The sequence below is a fragment of the Eumetopias jubatus genome, unplaced genomic scaffold (genome assembly GCF_037043125.1).
Source record: "Eumetopias jubatus isolate StellerSeaLion01/CBP00866 unplaced genomic scaffold, mEumJub1_p1.0 scaffold_1, whole genome shotgun sequence".
NCBI classification, from domain to species: domain Eukaryota; kingdom Metazoa; phylum Chordata; class Mammalia; order Carnivora; family Otariidae; genus Eumetopias; species Eumetopias jubatus.
In genome coordinates this window covers 128165611-128186421 of record NW_028274807.1, presented here as the reverse complement: position 1 = coordinate 128186421, position 20811 = coordinate 128165611, and the positions used below count along the sequence as shown (strand labels likewise).

Sequence of the window (20811 nt, the reverse complement as noted above, 5' to 3'; positions counted from 1 at the left end):
AGAAGACATTAAACAATAAATAAAGAAGTAATGATAGAATGGGAAAGTTACCATCTTGAAAACCCTAACAAACTAACGAAATGTAGGCAATGTTCCTCAATGACTGTTCACGCCCTGAGAAAGCTGCATCACTTATAAAAAGCATTCTTGCTAGAAAACAGATCTCAAATATGATCAAGCCCAACTACTACTCACTTATAGGGAACACAGATGTGAGAAATGCCACAGGATAAACCAATATGGTTTCTTCAATAAGTAAATTGCAAGGAAAAAAAAGAAGGAACTAACAGATTAAGAGAAACTTCAGAGGTATTTTGGTCTAATGCAATGCTTGGACCTTATTTAGACCCCAATTTGAAAAAAAAAGAAAAGCTATATATATATATATATATATATATATATATCTTAATAAATGAGGCTGGCTGTCAGTCAAATATGAATAGTGGCAGAATATTTGATGATATTAAGGAGGCTTAGTTAATATTCTTAGATATATAATATAATTAGATGTCATATAATGGTTTTATGGTTATGTTTATAGAATGATTCCTTACTCTTTAGAGATACATACTGAAGCATTTTGGGGTGAAATGATATCTGGGACAGGGCCACATCATGACCTTCATTGGCCCTCAGCACTTCTGCCTTCATGGGTCCCCTCCCACCATAGTAGACTTTTGGGATCCTAAAAATGTCATTGCTTTCTGAGGTGAGAAAAAATTAAAACATTTTATTCAATCTTACAAGTTCATTTTTTCCTTTCTAATCTTAAAAGAAATGAAAACATCTTCGTGGACTCCTGAAAGTCTGCTGGGCCCTGGCACTGTGCTTAATGGATGCGTTTGCCCTGGTCTGGGATTTGCTTCAAAACAATCCAGTGGGGAGAGGAAGGGGGAAATGGGTATTAGGGCTGTGTGTGAAGGAAAATTCGCCATGAGACAGTAATTGTTGAAGTTGTGTGCCTGGGCATGGGGAGTTATCATATCATCTTTCTCCTTTTATGTATGTTTGAACATTTCCACAATAAGTTAAAGCATCAGTTTCTGAAGAAAAGGCTTCTTTGAATGTTTTTATTTTTTACACAAAGGAGCAGTACAGAATAAATAAAAGCAAAATAAAAAGCTGGTTATTTGAACTTCATGTTCACGTGGGTCCTGAATAAATGAGAATCAAAGATATCAAGCTTCATTTGACACAAAGACCTAATTGTTAAAATTTTGCTAAGATTTAAAATCTAACCTGAGAGAGTTTTTAAAATTAAAAATTTTTAAATTTGCTTTCTAGTGTTTTGATGGTAGGAAGAATGACACCCATATGGATGAAAATGCTGCCTACCAATAAGGTACCATTTTATTTTGGAGCAAGCTGGCTAGGGACAGCATTATGAGAATTTCACAGTGGCCTTTGTGACAAAATAATGAATACAAATAAAGGGCAATACAGGAAGTCTATCCTGCCTTTCAGAAAAGCTGCATTTGGATATTGTGAGCAGGTGAGTGCAATATAGGCTTTGTGACTGGGTAAACCCCAGTATACCAAATACTGGTGTGGGTAATTCTCCACCTCACCCCAACCCCCGCCCCAGTAAGGTTAGACACCCCCTGCTGACCTCTCAGTACTTCCCTCCCTCCTCTATCCATTCACTCTGCAAAAAGGTACTGGATATCTGCTCTGTGCCAAGTACTGTGCTTGACACCTGTATACACAGTGAACAAAACATGGATCTCACCCTGTAGGGGCAAACTGGAAAGAACAAGGCAGCTACTGAGGAGACAGAGATGTAAATGGAAATTTTCAAAACAAGTTGAGCGGTATTTTATTTTAAAATTTTCTTTATTTGTCAGAGAGAGAGAGCATGAGTGGGAGGTGGGGGGAGGGGAGAGGGAGAAGCAGGCTCCCCACTGAGCAAGGATCCCCATGCAGGACTCGATCCCAGGACCCTGAGATCATGACCTGAGCCAAAGCCAGCTGCTTAACCAACTGAGCCACCCACGCATCCCACAACTTGAGAGGTATTTTAATGGGGTAGGTGGAGAGGGTTAGAAGGCATCCCACAGAAGTGAAAGAGGAAAGTTTTCTGGAAGTGGAGGGAGATTTAAGAGACCTGAAGGGCAGTAGCATGTTTCAGGAAAAGCCGACGGAGGAACGCATTCTGGGCAGAGAGAGAGGTGTGTGCAAAGCTGAGAAGGCTGGGATGGTGCAGATAGGTATGAATGCGGGCAGAAAAGTGGTGGTAAAGGGGAGATTGGGTGCTGGAAAATGCTGTGGAGACACTAGGCCATGGGAAAGTGGTCATGAAGAAGCAAATGTCAGGGCGCCTGGGTGGCACAGTTGGTTGAGCATCCAACTCTTGGTTTCAGCTCAGGTCATGATCTCAGGGTCATGAGATCAAGCCCTGTGTTGGGCTCCATGCTCAGCATAGAGTCTGCTTGAGATTCTCTCTCCCCTTCCCTCTGCCCCTCTCACTCATGCTCTCTCTCAAATAAATAAGTCTTAAAAAAAAAAAGAGAGAGAAGCAAATGTCTACACCAGGGTCCTTCAAGTATGGGCTGAAACCAGCAGCAGCAACATCACCCAGGAACTTGTTAGGATGCAAAATTCTCAGGCCCATTGTAGACCTCCTGTATCAGAAACTATGAAGCTGGGGTTCAGCAGTCTGCGTTTCAGCAAGTTTTCTATGTGATTCCGACGCATGCTACGTTTGAAACCATTGGTTCTCAATCGGGAGTAATTTTACCCTCCAGGAAATATTTAGCAATGTCTGAATAGACCTTTGGCTGTAAGACAGATGGGGCTGGAGTACTGCTAGCATCTAGTAACCAGGAATGCTGCCAAACATTGTAGAATGCATAGGACAAGCCCCCACAACAAAATCCAAATGTCAACAGTGCAGCTGTTGAGAAGCCCTGATCCTTCCTTCTTCCCTTCCTCCCTCTCCCTCTCCAACTCCCTATATCTTTCTTTCTCCTTCTTTCTCATCTATCTATCACCCATCATCTACCTCCTTTATTCCCACTTGTTCCCCTACAGACAGCAGAACACTCACAAGACCATAGAGGGCTCCTTTTGTGAATTTTTGTTTATACCATTTCAGACAACCCTCTCCTTTTATTCAATTCATAACTCCCTATGACAAAATTGATCTATGGCTAATGGACATATTATTTGATTTCTGCCCCACATAGGGCCAGTTATCTCATTGGGAATGGAAGGGAGGCTGCCCAGAATAGAGGCAGCAATCACCACCCTGGGCCCGAAGCTGAAGCTCTTGGCATTCTGCATATGAACTGACAAATGAAATCCCAAACAGCCAGGAGTCCTGATTTTGACATGAAAGACAGTCCCAATGGCAAGTGAGGCTTGAAATATCTTAGCTCTTATCGGAGACAAGATATTTGGGACAACTCTGAGTTGCTCCTCGAGAACATGGAGGGAAGCATGTCTGCTGAGAGTTCAAGCACCGAGTCCACATAGAACAGTGTGAAGCAAAGATATACAAGGTCACATTAAAGAAGCTGGGACTAATCAACCAGACAGGATTCTAATCTGACAATACTGTCAAATCAAAAGAATTCTATCAGAAGAAGGTTTGTGGGGCAAAAAGCGTGAAGACAATGTAAAGTTACAAAGACAAACACTGGCAAAGCCCATCTAACAGTTTCCAGGGGATTAGGTGCCCTGAAAGATCAACATGGATGATTAGTTTGCCTCATGGACCTATCTTCCCATAGTGGAGGTAGAGGCCCTAGGCTTTCGGAGTCTGAAGCCATTCACCATCCCTGTTATTCAGCACCCCTGGCTCTGCTGTCAGACTATTATAGCAGCCTTCTGAGAGCTGTCTTTCCTATGGCTGGCCCACAGAGAGACAGTGTCTTGATTAAGCTGATGTGAATGTTGAGGTTGCTTGATGGGCATGTTTCTCACTGAACATGAATTAATCGGCCTTTCAGTTTATAGGTTCCAGTCTCTACTGAATTTACTTAGTCATCCTGAATTGGTAGAATCAACTCTGGGGCATGGATAACATGGAGCTTCTGGACTCCCAAGGCAGAAGGAGGGTCAGAACTTAGACCATAAAAAATGCTTCCTGGAGTCTGCTCCTGGCATTCTATCTCTTGTTTTTCTTTGGTCACCCTCACAAGGTGTCTTTTCTTCCAACATATATATTCCCATGATACCCAAAAAGCACTTATGGTAGATTGAAAAAAATGGCCACCATACTTGGCAGTTCTCACCAAGAGGCAGTCTATTTCCTCACCCCTTGAATCTGGGATGGCCATGTGACTTGCTCTGGCCAATAGAATGTGGAGGAAGTGACCTCATATGAGTTCTGTGACTAGACCTTAAGAGACTTTGTTTACAGCTTCTGTTCTTGCTCTTTCAGAACTCTAAGGTCACTATGTGTATAAGTCTCCAAGCTAACCTTCTGGATGACGAGAGATAAATGGCTCAAATGCCCAGTCATTCCAGATGATAAGCTAGTCAAGCCCCAGAAGCAGAGTCACCTTGCAAATACATGAGAGTCCAAGCAAGACCAAGAGAAGAATCTCCTAGATTAACTCAATTTGCTGATGCATAGGGTCATAAGCTAAATAAATGATTATTGTTTTAAGCTACTAAATTTTGGATTGTCTGTTATGCAACAGCAGATAACTGATACAGTGTTTGTATTTTTAATATTTCCCAATTGCACCATGAACTTATTGCCACAGTTTTTCTCTGAGAAGCCACAGATTTTGCCTCTTGACATAACACAGTCAGGATTTATCTTGGACTATCTCATGAGCTTCAGTGGCTCCTGCAGAGGAAATAGCCCCTGCATCTTCCATCAAGATGCTAAGAGATTTGCGTAAGTGGTACAGAAAATGTTGGGTTTGCCAACATTCACATGAGGAGAAAGAGGAGAGTTAAATACATAAACAATTGCATTTCTTGGACATAGATTTCTGACCTTCAGCCGGCGGTCTGGATCTCCACTGCATAGAGAATTGACTGATACTTTGAATGATTTCCAGGCTGGGCTTAAGTTATTCATAACAACCTGAGGAAAGAAAGAGAGGAAGAGGAGTGGTGGGTTGGGGAAGAAATACTTGACATTTTCAGATTTCAACATAGAAACTGTTAGAGAAGCATTGTGGTGCTTATGAAAAGGACAATTGCCTGGAATAGATGTCTTAATGCAAATATGGAGTAGAAAATCTTTTAAGGGTTCCCATTAAGTGGGTCATTATGGGCAGAACTCTTGTGGCCACTGGTCTGGCTGTTGTCTCATAAATAATGACAGTAATATAGTCCAGCATGTGGAGGCTGGGGATGACCCTTCTATATCAAATGGAGCTAGGATTGAGGAAGCAGGCCTGCCTCTGTCCTCTGATAAATGATCTCCAGTTCTATAGGACTGTCATTCCTATGGCAGTGTAAGTAAAGACCATTGGTTGGTGTAGAGAGTGTTAGTAGGTCATTTCTACTGCTAAAGAATTGAATGTTTTTTGGTAACTCATGACCTCGAGTCAGAGCAGATTGCAAGTCAGAGGAGAAGTTTCTAAAAGAAAAATCCCAGGAGTATACTTATACCAGCTATCCTAGGAAGGCAAAATAGGGCAGATCTTCAAATCTTTAGTGTCACAAACTAAGTCTATAAGAGTGAAGTCCTTTTGGAAGCAGCTTACTAATTAATCCTGCCCAAGAATCCATACAAATCATCTTAGTCTGCCATCACTATGATTCAAATAAGTCAACTGGGCTTAGAATACATGAGTATTTGCTCTGTGCCTGGAATTGTACTGTGTACTTTAGGATAGGGGTTCCCAAAGTGTGGTCCTTAGAACAGTAGGAGAACCAGCATCGCCTAGGAACTTGTTAAAAGTGCTATGGTGAGTGCTGTGAATTGCACAAGACTGTTGAATCACAGATCTGTACCTCTGAAATAAATAATACATTATATGTTAACAAAAAAAAAGAAGAAGGGGGGAAGTATGAAGGGGGGAAATTGGAGGGGGAGACGAACCATGAGAGATGATGGACTCTGAAAAACAAACAGGGTTCTAGAGGGGAGGGAGGTGGGAGGATGGGTTAGCCTGGTGATGGGTATTAAAGAGGGCACATTCTGCATGGAGCACTGGGTGTTATACGCAAACAATGAATCATGGAACACTAAATCAAAAACAAATGATGTAATGTATGGTGATTAACATAACAATAAAAAAAGAACACAAGAAACAAACAAAAAAAGGTGCAGATTTTGACGTTGTACCCAGACCTACTGACAGAAACTCTGGAGGTGGGCCCCCTATATGATTCTGATGCATGAAATTCAAGAACTACTGCTCTAGGGTACGTACAACTGAAGTCAAATACAATTCTGTCATATCGATTTTTCTTCCTATGAAATTTTTAGTTAGCAGAAGTCTTAGCATTATAAAAAAATTAATTCTCTATCTAAATAACATAATTATTTTATAAGTGATTCTCTCTTATACTGGATTCCTTAATATAACTATGAATTATTGATTGTATCATGGACTCTAATTATTAAATTTCTTTTAATGCATTAAAGTACAAAAATAATGTTCGTGTGGGGCTTTGTCTTGTGCCCTGATACCCTGGGGATGATCAAAGTGATAGTGAGAAGAAAAATTCGATAAAAGCATTTGGGTTAATTTAAAGTTCTCACCTTTATATAAAAACACTAAGAAGTGATGATATTTCATTGCAACAGTTTTGAAAAGCTCAATAGCAGATTAAAGTTTCAACTAGAAATTTCCTATGAAATTAGAATTTGTGTGTGTGTGTGTGTGTGTGTGTGTGCTCTTCCCCTAAGAAAACAGTATTCTTAGTATTTATTTCATATCTGTTGAATAAGAAAGACGGAAAAAATCGATGTCATGTTGCTGACTCATTGGAAAACTTTACAATCACATTTCTTGTGAGACTCCAGAGGCCCCTCAGGAATGAGGTATGGGAGGAGTTCTAGAGATTCTTGCGAATAGGAGAATTTATCAATTCCAATAATGAGAAAAGCACTGCTGTCAGGAGCAGAGGAGAGGGGGATCTTGTGAGAGAAGTCTAATAATACAACTCCCATCTCCTTTCTGTCTGCACATTAAAGCCCTCACTCACTGACCGGAGCAAAAGAATGAATGGACACAACACTTCTAATTCTCACCAAAGTTTATTTACTTCTCCTGGAAGAAGTCTGTCCCACCAAAGGAATCTGTATGTGTGAAAAAGACTCTATTTGGTGGTGGCAATTTGGTGCCACTCAGGGAAACTATTGCACCTCAATCTACTCCCCAGGGATTAAATTCCAGATAATCACATTGTACTATAACATGTAGTAGACATATTATCTATACTCAACTCCATTCATTATCCATTCTTTTATTAAGCACATTTTATTAAATGACAACTATGTACCATATCCATAGACTTTGCCCATTCAAGACTATTTAATTCTTGTCTACCTTAAATATAACACAAAAAGTTCCCCTAATGCTACTTGCAACTCTATTACTTTAGGAAAATGGAAATGGATTTCTAATGTGAGGTAGTGGGAACATGGCATCCCCACAAACATCCGATGAAAGTCATGAGGGTTTCTTCATTTACTCCACCACTGGTGTGTGTGTGTGTGTGTGTGTGTGTGTGTGTGTGTGTGTGTGTGTATACAACAGTCTTCTTTCAGCTCTGTTATTCATCACAATCACCCCACGTCCTCCTTATCAATGTACTTCTCATCCCTACAGGCTCTCTTGGACTAGCTTATAAATAAAATAAAATAAAAAGTGGAGATTGGTGTTGGTCATTGAACGGGTGTGTGGTACTGGGTGGTGGTGGTAGTAATAAGGAATAAGTTTTGGAGCCCCAGGGAGAAAGAGGAGGGGGCTCAAGAAGGAGATGCAGCTAGGCCAAGTGGCAGCTGAGATAGGGCAGCTGTTCGTATGATAGGCCTGACATCAGCCCGGTGTATGAACTTTTACTGTGGAGGCAGATTGACTTCCCAAAGGTTCTGTTAATCAACTATAAAATGTGGGTAATAATAATCATGTCAAGGGATTGCTGTGAGAAGAAAATAAAGTAACGCATATAAATCACTAAGCACAATGCTTGGCACTTAATCACTCTCATTAAATGTTAGCTAATATTCATATTTTTATTACTAATAAATTGCTGACTGAATGTATTGAAGGTCAACAATGGAAAATTTGGGTGAGAAAGGGTCTTGTAATATATCTAAACTGAGAATTAAAAAAGCTACAAAAGGCAGAGAGTCCTCTTAAAGACAGTGAAGATTCCAGGCTACACATCAAGAAATGTAAGGGACTTCTTGAAACAGGTCAATTTATTATCTTAGGGGATGAGATGGCAAAGCTGAAGATGACTCTTCTCACCTCAGTTCGGTGTACTAGTTGCTGGGTTGCATCATCATTCATACGAAAAATTTCCAGAAATGGGTCAGATTTACTGAAGAAATCCTAAAATAGATAAACAAAAATCAGTTATTCCCCACCTATACATATTTGATCCTGCCTTGAATCAAATGCCACTGGATTTGACCCTTCCCTGTTTTGTTCTTCATCTCTATGATCCACCCTTGGTTAGAATGAACTGCATCTGAACTCCAAGTCCTTGGAGAAGTACATTCTTTGTTGAGTAAAATCCAAAGTATTCTTCAAAGATCAATTCCAATGATCTTGTTTGAAAAGCAATGCATCTGTTGTCTTAAACATATTAATTATAGTTATCATTAAAGCCTCTGTCTGATGACTGCAGTATCTGGATCACCTATGGATCTGTTTTTATTATCTATTTCTTCGTTCTGCCTCTTGGTATACCAGACACTGTAAGAAAGACTATAAAGGCTTCAGATGAGTCTTTAGCTTCTGGTAAGCAGTTAGAATGGGGAAGTTACCTGAATCCAATTAAGATTGAGCTATTTAGAGATTGATTTCTTCAAAAATCTTTATAGGCACAATATATTTTTGATTCATTTATTCTTTGAATATTATCTTTAAAGGTCTCTAACTGGAGGGGAGGAGCAAGATGGCGGAGGAGTAGGAGACCTAAATTTCATCTGGTCCCAGGAATTCAGCTAGAAAGGAATCAAACCATTCTGAACACCTACGAACTCAACTGGAGATTGAAGAAAAGAATAGCAGCAACTCTCTTAACAGAAAAGCGACCACTTTCTGGAAGGTAGGACGTGCAGAGAAATGAATCCGAGGTGATATTTGGGAGGGAAAACAGTGGGGGAGGGGGCCTCCGTCAGCCACTCCTGGCAAGTGATAGAGTAGCCGAGCACAAAATCAGAACTTTTAGAAGTCAGCTCCGCTGAGGGAGTCGCTCCAGTGGTTAAGCAGGGGGTGGAACCCTCGCAGGACAGTGTGGTCTCAGGACCCTCGGGGTCACAGAAAGACCAGGGGTGCCTGAGTGCGGCAGAGCAACCGGTATTGGAGCGGGAAAGCCCGCTGCAGAGATGGAGCCGAGGCACGGGCTATCAGCTCGGGGTTGCCACTGTGATCGGTGACAGTTGGGCCACTGCTCCTCCAGCAGGGACCCAACAAGCAGCAGATCTGGGGAGACTCCCCTTCCTCCCCTGGCGGGGAGCGGCATGGGAGCACACTGCAGGGATCTGCTGGGTTTGGAGACTCTACACTGAGTCGGGTGCCAGAGAGAAACGCTCAGTCACAGGCCGGGTGAGCACAGAGTGTGGCCGGAGACCGGGGAGACAGGAGTGACTGACTGCTTTTCTCTGGGGGCTCACTGAGGAGTGGGGCCCTGAGTTCTTGGCTCCTCCGGGGTGGAGATTGGGAGGCCGCCATTTTCACTGTCATCCTCCAAAGCTGTACGGAAAGCTTGCAGGGAACAAAAGCTCCCGAGAGCAAACCCGAGCAGATTACTTAGCCTGGACTGGCAAGGGCGGGACAATTCCGCCTCCAGCAAAGACATTTGGGAACCACGGCAACAGGTCCCTCCCCCAGAAGATCAGCAAGAACTGCCAGCCAAGACCAAGTTTACCGATCAACGGGAATGGAAGAACTCCAGCGCTAGGGGAATACTGCAAATAGAATTCATCGCTTTTTTCCTATGATTCTTTAGTCTTTCAAAGTTAATTTTTTTAACTTTCTTTTTCTTTTCTTTTTTTTTGAAAATTTCTTTTTCCCTTTTTCAACCAACATGTTATCAATCCCTGTTTTAAAAAATCTTTCTTATTTTTCATTTTTAGAGCCATATTCTATCCCTTCATAGTAGGTAACCTTATTTTTGGTACATGTATATAAGTTGTTCTCTCTTTAAAATTGTGGGATACAGTTTCTTCTAACAGATCAAAATATACCCTAAATCTTTAGTGTATGGCTTTGTTCCAGTCTCCTGCCTGATCACATTCTCCCCCCCCCTTTTTTTTTAAATCCTTTTCTTTCTTTTTTCAACCAACTTCTAATCTTATCAATTCCTTTTATAAAATCTTTTATAATTTTCATCTTTATAGTCATATTCCATCTCTTCATTGTATTTACCCTTATTTCTGTACATATATAAGTTTTTCATTCTTTAAAATTTTGGGAGGCACTTTCTTCTAACAGACCAAAATACACCCAAAATCTAGTGTGTGGCACTGATCTATGCACCAGCCTGATCATATTTGATCATATTCTGTTTTTTTGTTTGTTTGTTTTTAGCTTTTTCTTTTTTTTTCTTTTTTCTTTCTTTCCCTTTCTTTTCCCCTGGTTTCAGGTCTCTTCTGATTTATTTAATATATATTTTTCTGGGGTTGTTGTTACCCTGTTAGCATTTTGTTCTCTCATTCATCTATTCTTCTCTGGACAAAATGACAAGACAGAAAAATATCACCTCAAAAAAAAGAACAAAAGGCAGTACCAGCTGCCAGGGACCTAATCAATATGGACATTAATAAGAGAGATCACATCCTAGATCACAAATCAGGTCTCAACCAGTACCAAAAGATTGAGAATCCTGCATATTTTCAGACCACAATGCTTTGAAACTAGAACTCAATCACAAGAGGAAAATCGGAAAGAATTCAAATACATGGAGGCTAAAGAGCATCCTACTGAAGAATGGATGGGTCAACTAGGAAATTAAAGAAGAATTAAAAAAATTCATGGAAACAAATGAAAATGAAAACACAACTGTTCAAAATCTTTGGGATGCAGCAAAGGCAGTCCTGAGAGGAAAGTATATAGCAATACAAGCCTTTCTCAAGAAACAAGAAAGGTCTCAAATACACAACCTAACCAGACCCCTAAAGGAGCTGGAGAAAGAACAGCAAATAAAGCCTAAACCCAGCAGGAGAAGAGAAATAAGAAGGATCAGAGCAGAAATCAATGAATAGAAACCAAAAGAACAGTAGAACAGATCAACAAAACTAGGAGCTGGTTCTTTGAAAGAGTTAATAAGACTGATAAGCCCCTGGCCAGACTTATCAAAAAGAAGAGAGAAATGACCCAAATCAACAAAATCATGAATGAAAGAGGAGAGATGACAACCAACACCAAAGAAATACAAACAATTCTAAGAACATATTATGAGCAACTATATGCCAGCAAATTAGATAATCTGGAAGAAATGGATGCATTCCTAGAGATGTATCAACTACCAAACTGAACCAGGAAGAAATAGAAAACCTGAACAGACCTATAACCACTAAGGAAATTGAAGCAGTCATCAAAAATCTCCCAACAAAGAAAAGCCCAGGGCCAGATGGCTTCCCAGGGGAATTCTACCAAACATTTCAAGAAGAATTAATACCTATTCTTCTGAAACTGTTCCAAAAAATAGAAATGGAAGGAAAACTTCCAAACTCGTTTTATGAGGCCACCATTACCTTGATCCCAAAACCAAACAAAGACCCCACCAAAAAGGAGAATTACAGACCAATATCCTTGATGAACATGGATGCAAAAATTCTCACCAAAATACGAGCCAATAGGATCCAACAGTACATTAAAAGGATTATTCACCACGACCAAGTGGGATTTATCGCTGGGCAGCAAGTTTGGTTCAACATCCAGAAATCAATCAGTGTGATACAATACATTAGTAAAAAAAAAAAAAAAAAGAACAAGAACCATATGATCCTCTCAATAGATGCAGAAAAAACATTTGACAAAGTACAGCATTCTTTCTTGATCAAAACTCTTCAGAGTATAGGCATAGAGGGTCCATATCTCAATATCATAAAGCCATCTATGAAAAACCCACAGTGAATATCATTCTCAAAGGGGAAAAACTGAGAGCTTTCCCCCTAAGGTCAGGAACACGGCAGGGATGTCCACTATCACCACTGCTATTCAATATAGTCCTAGAAGTCCTAGCCACAGCAATCAGACAACAAAAAGAAATCAAAGGCATCCAAATCGGCAAAGAGGAAGTCAAACTCTCACTCTTTGCAGATGATATGATACTGTATGTGGAAAACCCAAAAGACTCCACCCCAAAACTGCTAGAACTCTACAGGAATTCAGTAAAGTAGCAGGCTATAAAATCAATGCACAGAAAATCAGTGGCATTCCTATACACCACCAACAAGACAGAAGAGAGAGAAATTAAGGAGTCAATCCCATTTACAACTGCACCCCAAACCATAAGATACCTAGGAATAAATCTAACCAAAGAGGCAAAGAATCTGTACTCAGAAAACTATAAAATACTCATGAAGAAAATCAAGGAAGACACAAAGAAATGGAAAAACGTTCCATGCTCATGCATTGGAAGAACAAAGATTGTGAAGATGTCAATGCTACCTAGAGCACTCTACACATTCAATGCAATCCCTATCAAAATACCATCAATTTTTTTCAAAGAAATGGAACAAATAATCCTAAAATTTGTACGGAACCAGAAAATACCCCGAATAGCCAGAGGAATGTTGAAAAAGAAAAGCAAAGCTGGTGGCATTACAATTCCAGACTTCAAGCTCTATTACAAAGCTGTCATCATCAAGACAGTATGGTACTGGCACAAAAACAGACACATAGATCAATGGAACAGAATAGAGAGCCCAGAAATGGACCCTCAACTGTATGGTCAACTCATCTTCGACAAAGCAGGAAAGAATGTCCAATGGAAAAAAGACAGTCTCTTCAACAAATGGTGTTGGGAAAACTGGACAGCCACATGCAGAAGAATAAAACTGGACCATTTCCTTACACCACACACAAAAATAGACTCAAAATGGTTGAAAGACCTAAACGTGAGAGAGGAGTCCATCAAAATTCGAAAGGAGAACACAGGCAGCAACCTCTTCGACCTCAGGTGCAGCAACTTCTTCCTAGAAACATTGCCAACGGCAAGGGAAGCAAGGGCAAAAATGAACGATTGGGACTTCATCGAGATAAAAAGCTTTTGCACAGCAAAAGAAACAGTCAACAAAACCAAAAGACAACCGACAGAATGGGAGAAAATATTTGCAAATGACATATCAGATAAAGGGCTAGTATCCAAAATCTATAAAGAACTTATTAAACTCAACACCCAAAGAACAAATGATCCAATCAAGAAATGGGCAGAAGACATGAACAGACATTTTTCCAAAGAAGACATCCAAATGGCCAACAGACACATGAAAAAGTGCTCAACATCGCTTGGCATTAGGGAAATCCAAATCAAAACCTCAATGAGATACCACCTCACACTGGTCAGCATGGCTAGAATTAACAAGTCAGGAAATGACAGATGTTGGCGGGGATGCGGAGAAAGGGGAACCCTCCTACACTGTTGGCGGGAATGCAAGCTGGTGCAACCACTCTGGAAAACAGTATGGAGGTTCCTCAAAAAATTGAAAATAGAGCTACCATATGAGCCAGCAATTGCACTACTGGGTATTTACTCCAAAGATACAAATGTAGGGATCCGAAGGGGTACGTGCACCCCAGTGTTTATAGCAGCAATGTTCACAATAGCCAAACTGGAAAGAGCCAAGATGTCCATCAACAGATGAATGGATAAAGAACACGTGGTATATATATATACAATGGAATATTATGCAGCCATCCAAAGGAATGAAATATTGCCATTTGCAACGATGTGGATGGAACTGGAGGGTATTATGCTGAGCAAAATGTCAATCAGAGAAAGACATGTGTCATATGACCTCACTGATATGAGGAATTCTTAATCTCAGGAAACAAACTGAGGGTTGCTGGAGTGGTGGGGGATGGGAGGGATTGGGTGGCTGGGTGATAGACATTGGGGAGGGTATGTGCTATGGTGAGCTCTGTGAATTGTGTAGGACTGTTGAATCACAGACCTGTACCTCTGAAAGAAATAATACATTATATGTTAAAAAAAAAAGAAGAAGAAGATAGCAGGAAGGGAAAAATGAAGGGGGGGAAATCAGAGGGGGAGACGAACCATGAGAGACTATGGACTCTGAGAAGCAAACTGAGGGTTCTAGAGGGGAGGGGTGGGGGGATGGGTTAGCCTGGTGTTGGGTATTAAAGAGGGCACGTACTGAATGGAGCAGTGGGTGATATATGCAAACAATGAATCATGGAATACTACAGCGAAAACTAATGATGTAATGTATGGTGATTAATACAACATAATATAAATAAATAAATAAATAAATAAATAAATAAATAAATAAATGACTCTAACTGAAAGGATTTGTGTTTATAAGGGCTGTTGTTCCTTGACATGCCCTCAATACTAATTTTTGCGAGACTCTCAAAGACTCTATTTATCTCCATAATCTCTTGACTCCGGCTTTTTGTTCAGTTTCTCTTTATGCTGCTATCTGCTAATTAGTGATAGTCTTTAGAGGAAAGGACACTCAGACTGTTTTTCTGAAGCATCTGTGAATCCTGAACCCTAGCTCTCAGTATCCCTGAACTTCGGTTTTGCTTCTTTAGGCGCATGAGACAACAAAGACCTCTTCTCAGTTTATTTATTTCTTAGAACTATTTTCTGCTAGGCTTCTTAGCCTCTCTACCCATGGTGTTTTATGAATCAGGCTGGAGGAATTGCCTTGAGTGGAAAATCTGGGCATTATGTCTGAATCACTGCAGTGGATTTCTCTCCTCTCCATTTTTGGCCCCTCGAAACTTGACTGCCTTTGGATCCCCCAAAAGATGTCTCTTGTTCCTTATCCAGTGTTTCTAGCCACTTTCAGTGGGAGAATAATATAAAACAAGCAGGTACTTCATTACTGGAAGTAATCATATCGATATCCTTCCTTTAAACTTATTTTTTACTCCACTGGATTATAAACTTTCAGAAGGAGGAACTATGTCTGGTTTTCTTTTATATCTCTTACCATTTCCTCAACTTCCATAATGTCTAGGGTTTAGTGGTACATGGTGTTTACTGAATGTATGAATGAATACACATATAAATGAATGAATGACATGAATACCTGGTATAGAATAGGAGGCTAACTGAGCAGCAGCTTTAGTTACCACACTCTTATAATGTATTTCATCAGGTGATTTTTTTCCCCCAGAATTCTAGCCTGCAGCAAAGCAAAATGAAGCCCATAGCCATCCTAGTCTTCAGCTCAAGAAAATATTCTCAGGAAATATACTGATCATAGAGTCTTGTGCTTGATGTTAATATACAAGGAAGGATAAAACTTGGTCTCAATTCTCCAAAGTACCATCTGGTTTGGTGGTAAGACAAGTACATAAATAAATATAACCCAAGGCTAATAACGAATGAATGAATGAATGAATGTACAACAGACAAGAGAGGGAGTTGATGGATTTGCACTGGAAAATATGGCTGTGAGGAGGATATTTCTAGGGAGGAAACAGACTGCATGAAGTGTGAAAGAGTAAACAGAGGGGCACACTAGGCAGGTTAATTCCACTGCAGTCTAAGGATGTGTAGGGGAGGGTTTTGAAACAACCCTGGCAAGTCAGCTCCATGATGTCAAGGGCCTTAAATGCTTATCCAAAGCCTTTGCACCTGCCTTGGGAAGCAGCTGGCAAGCAACGATGGGTTTTGAGTTGGAAAATAATATGACTGGCTCTATATAGTAAGGAATATCTGGGGCGCCTGGATGGCTCAGTTAAGCATCTGCCTTCAGCTCAGGTCATGATCCCTGGGTCCTGGGCTGGAGCCCCGCATCGGACTCCCTGCTCGGCAGGAAACCTGCTTCTCCCTCTCCCACTCCCCTTGCTTGTGTTCTCTCTCTGGCTGTGTCTCTCTGCGGCAAATAAATAAATAAAATCTAAAAAAAAAAAAAAAAAAAAAAAGAATATCAGCCTGAGGTGTCTGACTGGCTCAGTCAGCAGAGCATGTGACTCTTGATCTTGGAGTTATAAGTTTGAGCCCCACCTTGGGTGTAAAGATTACTTAAAAATAAAATATATAAAAAAAGAATATCAGCCTAGAAACTTAGTAGGGCACCTTGGAAAGAAAAAGGATGGGAGGTAGATATATCTGTCTTCTCCTTTGTGGTCCTCCCACCCTAGCCCAGAGCTAAACACCAGGTGCCCCAACACCCGGAGTCCAGAATATACACTTCCACTCTATTTTTGAAGGTACCAAATTACCACAGCCTTCATCTTGTCAAGAACCCACAGTGGCTGCTTTTGTCAATAAGCCTGTCCTGCAACCTTGTCTGTCCACCAAAATGGTCCTTTTCCTTTCCAGACACACTGCTAGCTGGTTCCTACCTCTACACATTTACTCAAGACATTCACACCCCACCCCCTTTATGTCTGCTTCAACACTCACCTTAAAAAATTGGAACCTCCCTCTTACCTCCCTTTGATAATGGATGCGAGCCACATGAGCTTGTTCCTAGATGCCTTTGGACTCCTCTCTAGGAGCTTCAGGTTTGTTTCATTAAATAGATTGTTGCTCCCTCAGGGAATGTGTTGGTGCACTGCACTTAAAATTGCTGACCACACTGGAGGAACTCTATCAGTTATTTTTCTTTTTCCTTTCATTGATAATTTTAAACTTTTGTTATTATTTTTTCTTAAAAATAGAAAATATAGAAAAAAAGAAGGAAAAAAGACCCAGCCCATACTCTTACCCATAATTCCACAACTATCAATAACATTCTGGTAAATATTTTTCGAGAATCTAGACATAATTTTCTTTTCTTTCTTTTAAAAATATATTTGTAATCGTACTTGACATAAACTTTAATACCTTTCTTTTTCTCCTGGTAGTATATTGCAATGCTCTTTCTATTTTATTTTATATCCTTTTAAAATACTATTTGGGGTTAGCACAGAGATGTTGTCAGGAGGACATACTATAAATCAAGGAAGGTAGGATCAGATGTGATCTCTGCCCTCAAGTGACTGAAAATCTAATATGGGCACACTGCCTTTAGAACTGCTTTCAAATCCTGATTCCACTGTATGCAATCTGCATGATCTGGGGCAAGATATTTAATTTCCTCAGGTCTCAGTTTTCTGGTCAGTCATTGGAGTGAATGTCACATTTTGCCTCCTGGCACTGTGGAAGAGTTAAAGGAGGTGATCCATACAGTATGTGGAGTCTAGCACCTGGCAATGATAAGCACTCAAAAAGTGTTGCTGCCATGAGCCTTATCAATATAGGTGTATGAAGACACTTTGTAAAGCACTACACAACTGTCAGGGATGATTACTACTAAGAAGGCATCTGATTCTTGGAAATAAAACAATTCATAAGCAGCTCAAAAATATCTTAAATGTACACTAAGAAATTTGTAGCTTAAAAACACAACTCTGGTCTAACTGTATGGTTATGTGACACAATCTGGAATTTTTGGCTGTTTTTGCTGGACTCAGCATTAAGATGGCCCTTGGGACAGCTCAGTGCATGCAAGGTTAATGATATAGGCATTTTACTGAAGTTTTGCTATGGTGAAATTTTTAATAACTTGGAGGCCATATCACTCTGCCCTTTTAGTCCAATATGAAAGAAATTTAGTTATGCAAGAGAGCAATAAGCAATCAGCTGAGGTTTGGAATAGAAAAGGAAGCAGTGCATTTCTATGACAGTGATCTTGAAAATGGAATATTGGAATAAGAAAGATTATCTGAAAGATTTGGGGTCATACCCAAACTCTATAGCTTCCTACCCTTGTGACTTTGGGCAAACTGTTTATTTAACCTTACTATGCTTCATCTGTAAAATGCAAATAATAATTTCCACCTTTGGGAATATGGTTTTGAGTTTTGGGGATAATGCAGGTTAGACACCTGACACCTTGTACACTGTAGATACTCATTAATTATAACTTGCTATCATCCACCCAGGTTAGATTAGTTTTTAGGCAGGCATACTTGAACATAATAAAATCACAGCCCAGCAGGTAGATATTTAATGTTGCTTTGGAACAGGGGTTGGTAAACTATGGTGTGTGGCCTAAATCCTGCTCACTGCTTGTTTTTGTGAATAAAGTTTTATTGGAACACTGCCACACTCATTCATTTACGTATTGCCTATGGTTGTTTTCATGCTTCAGAGGCAGAGCAGAGTAGCCGGGACAGAGACTATATGGTCTGCAAAGCCTTAAATATTTACCATCTGGTCCTTTATAGAAAAGGTTTGCTGACCTCTGCTTTAGAGACATATTTGTTTTTTTATACAGCACCCCAACAATCTAGAATTATGGGAAAACTAAAAATGTACTTTATAATGATACTACTACAGATGTGGTGACCATCAGTGTGAGAATCAGTTCCAGCATACCAACATGAATACTTTCTCAGGAAAGAGAGGAGAGAGAATACTGTTTGTTAGCTTGAATGTTCTAAATGATAACATTCATATCTCTACTTACTTATTAGATTAATTGCCAACTAGCTGCTAATGTAATAAATGTGCTTTAGAAATTAGAAAGTCCACCTCTCCATTAAGTGAATTGCATTAACATTAGATAAATAAGTTATTTCTTGCAAACCTAATCTATTTTATTAGATTAAAAGCAGTGCATTTTAAGTTTTAAGACCAAAGAGTTTGAGAACTGCTGTTGTAGGGTATACCAGGGGGTACTAAGTACCTTGCAAACCACAGTGAGAGAGAAATACCGCTTTTCTTTTGATAGAAATAGTCATTTTTAACTTGCCTTTCCAATGTTGTCACCAGACCAGCAGCCATTGGGACCTTGGACAACACTTGAAGCAAACATTATTGAGGGGCCCAAGGAGCTTTTGTTCATGTAGATTTTATCTATCAATATTTACCCAATATAAACTGAAAATGAAATTTAAAAAACATTCATTTGTTATATCATTTTAAAAATATAAAAAAACAAACCCAGTACATCATAACAAAAATAGCATTTTAATGGAAGACAACTGTAAAAAATAGCCAGAAAAATGACATTCCTTTACATTTTTGAAAATCAGTTTAATAACTTAATGGCTTAATAGGAGGCAGCAGGATTCTCATATCTGTTTCTGCATTTAATCTGTTGTGATATTAGGCATCATGCCACTTCCAGAAAACCATTGTACACATGTGAGAGAATTAGAGTGAAGAAAGAAAATAATATCTTAGTATTATCATGAAAACACTTTTGACCTCATGTAGTTCCCTGAAAGGGTCTTGGGACCTTGGACAACACTTGAAGGACTGCTGGACTGCTCACCTCCTTCCTCCCTGGCTTCCTATTTCCCTGAAATACATGGGAACATTACCAAGTCCTCCACATCTGGAGACCAATTCAACATGTATTCATTAACCCTTTGCCCTGAAGAAAAATTTAGATTTTAGTTAGGCAACCCAATTAAGTCCCATTCTGTCACTGATTGTGCGTGCGTGCGTGCGTGCGTGCATGTGTGTGTGTGTTTATATGTGTGGCCTTGGGTAAGTCATTTCACATCTCTGAACCTCAATGTTCTCATCTGTAAAAGAAGGCAGCTGCATTAGACCAGGGGTTTTATACCTGACATATTTGGATATCTAAAGGTTACCAGAATGATAACAAGGGGACTGGGGATCCTGATGTCCTATAACCATTGTCTGAATTGGATATAACATATTTTCCCCACATATTCATACTGAAAGATTTCAAATGTATATCAAAATTAGTCTCATGATGCTAATTAACAAAATTTAGAAAATTAAGACCTTTATCTCAGTCACTTTTAGTCATGATATATTTTCTTAATTAATAGATATAAGTCCAACTGCTAACACACAAGTAGCTATAATATCATCGAATGCTAAAAGCTAGAAAGAGGTCCTCCTTAATAAACTCGGAACTATTTTTCCAGCTGTGACATGAAATAACTGTACTATCTTCTTCTGATTCTGATCACAAAAAAACTGTGGGGGTCCACAACAACCATGTCCACTGTCCACATGCTTTTCTATAATATGACTTTGCCACTCCCCCATCAAGGTGTGGATTCTAACTCCCCTCTCCTTGACTCTGAGCTGGCTTTATGACTTACATGTAACTAACACAATGCAGCAGAATTGATGCTCCATGACTTCCAAGGCTAGGTCAGAACAGGCCACAGCTTCTCTGTTCTTTTGGGATGTTTTCTCTGGGAAAAGCCAGCCACTGTGTGGGAAATGTGACTAACCCAAGGCCACTGTGTAGGCACTCTGGTTGACCAACCAAGCTGAGCCCAGCCTTTCAGCCATCCCATGTGCCAGGCACGTGAGCAAAGCTAAACTGAACTCTAGAAACAAGCTCCTTCCCCAGCTGAATATCACTGAGTGACTTCTGTCAACATCATAAGAAGCAGAATTGCCCCGTTGAAACTTGCCTCAATTTCTGACCCTCAAAACCATGACATGTAGTAGAATAGTTAAGTCACTAGGTGTTGAGATGGTTTCCTTTGCAGCAATAGATAACCAGTATTACCTATTAACCAGTATTATCAGCAG

At 40.0% G+C, this 20811-nt stretch overlaps 1 protein-coding gene across 1 annotated transcript in view; it reads right to left on the bottom strand.

Moving 5' to 3' along the window:
• The window catches only part of CPNE4 (copine 4), a 367114-nt gene that overhangs the window by 109970 nt on the left and 236333 nt on the right, over positions 1-20811 (bottom strand). Inside the window, exons 6-7 of the mRNA XM_028099204.1 lie at positions 8391-8474; positions 4952-5041 (exon numbers count right to left, since the gene is read on the bottom strand). Of these exons, the coding sequence (XP_027955005.1) occupies positions 4952-5041; positions 8391-8474 (174 nt within the window). The remainder of the gene's footprint in view (positions 1-4951; positions 5042-8390; positions 8475-20811) is intronic.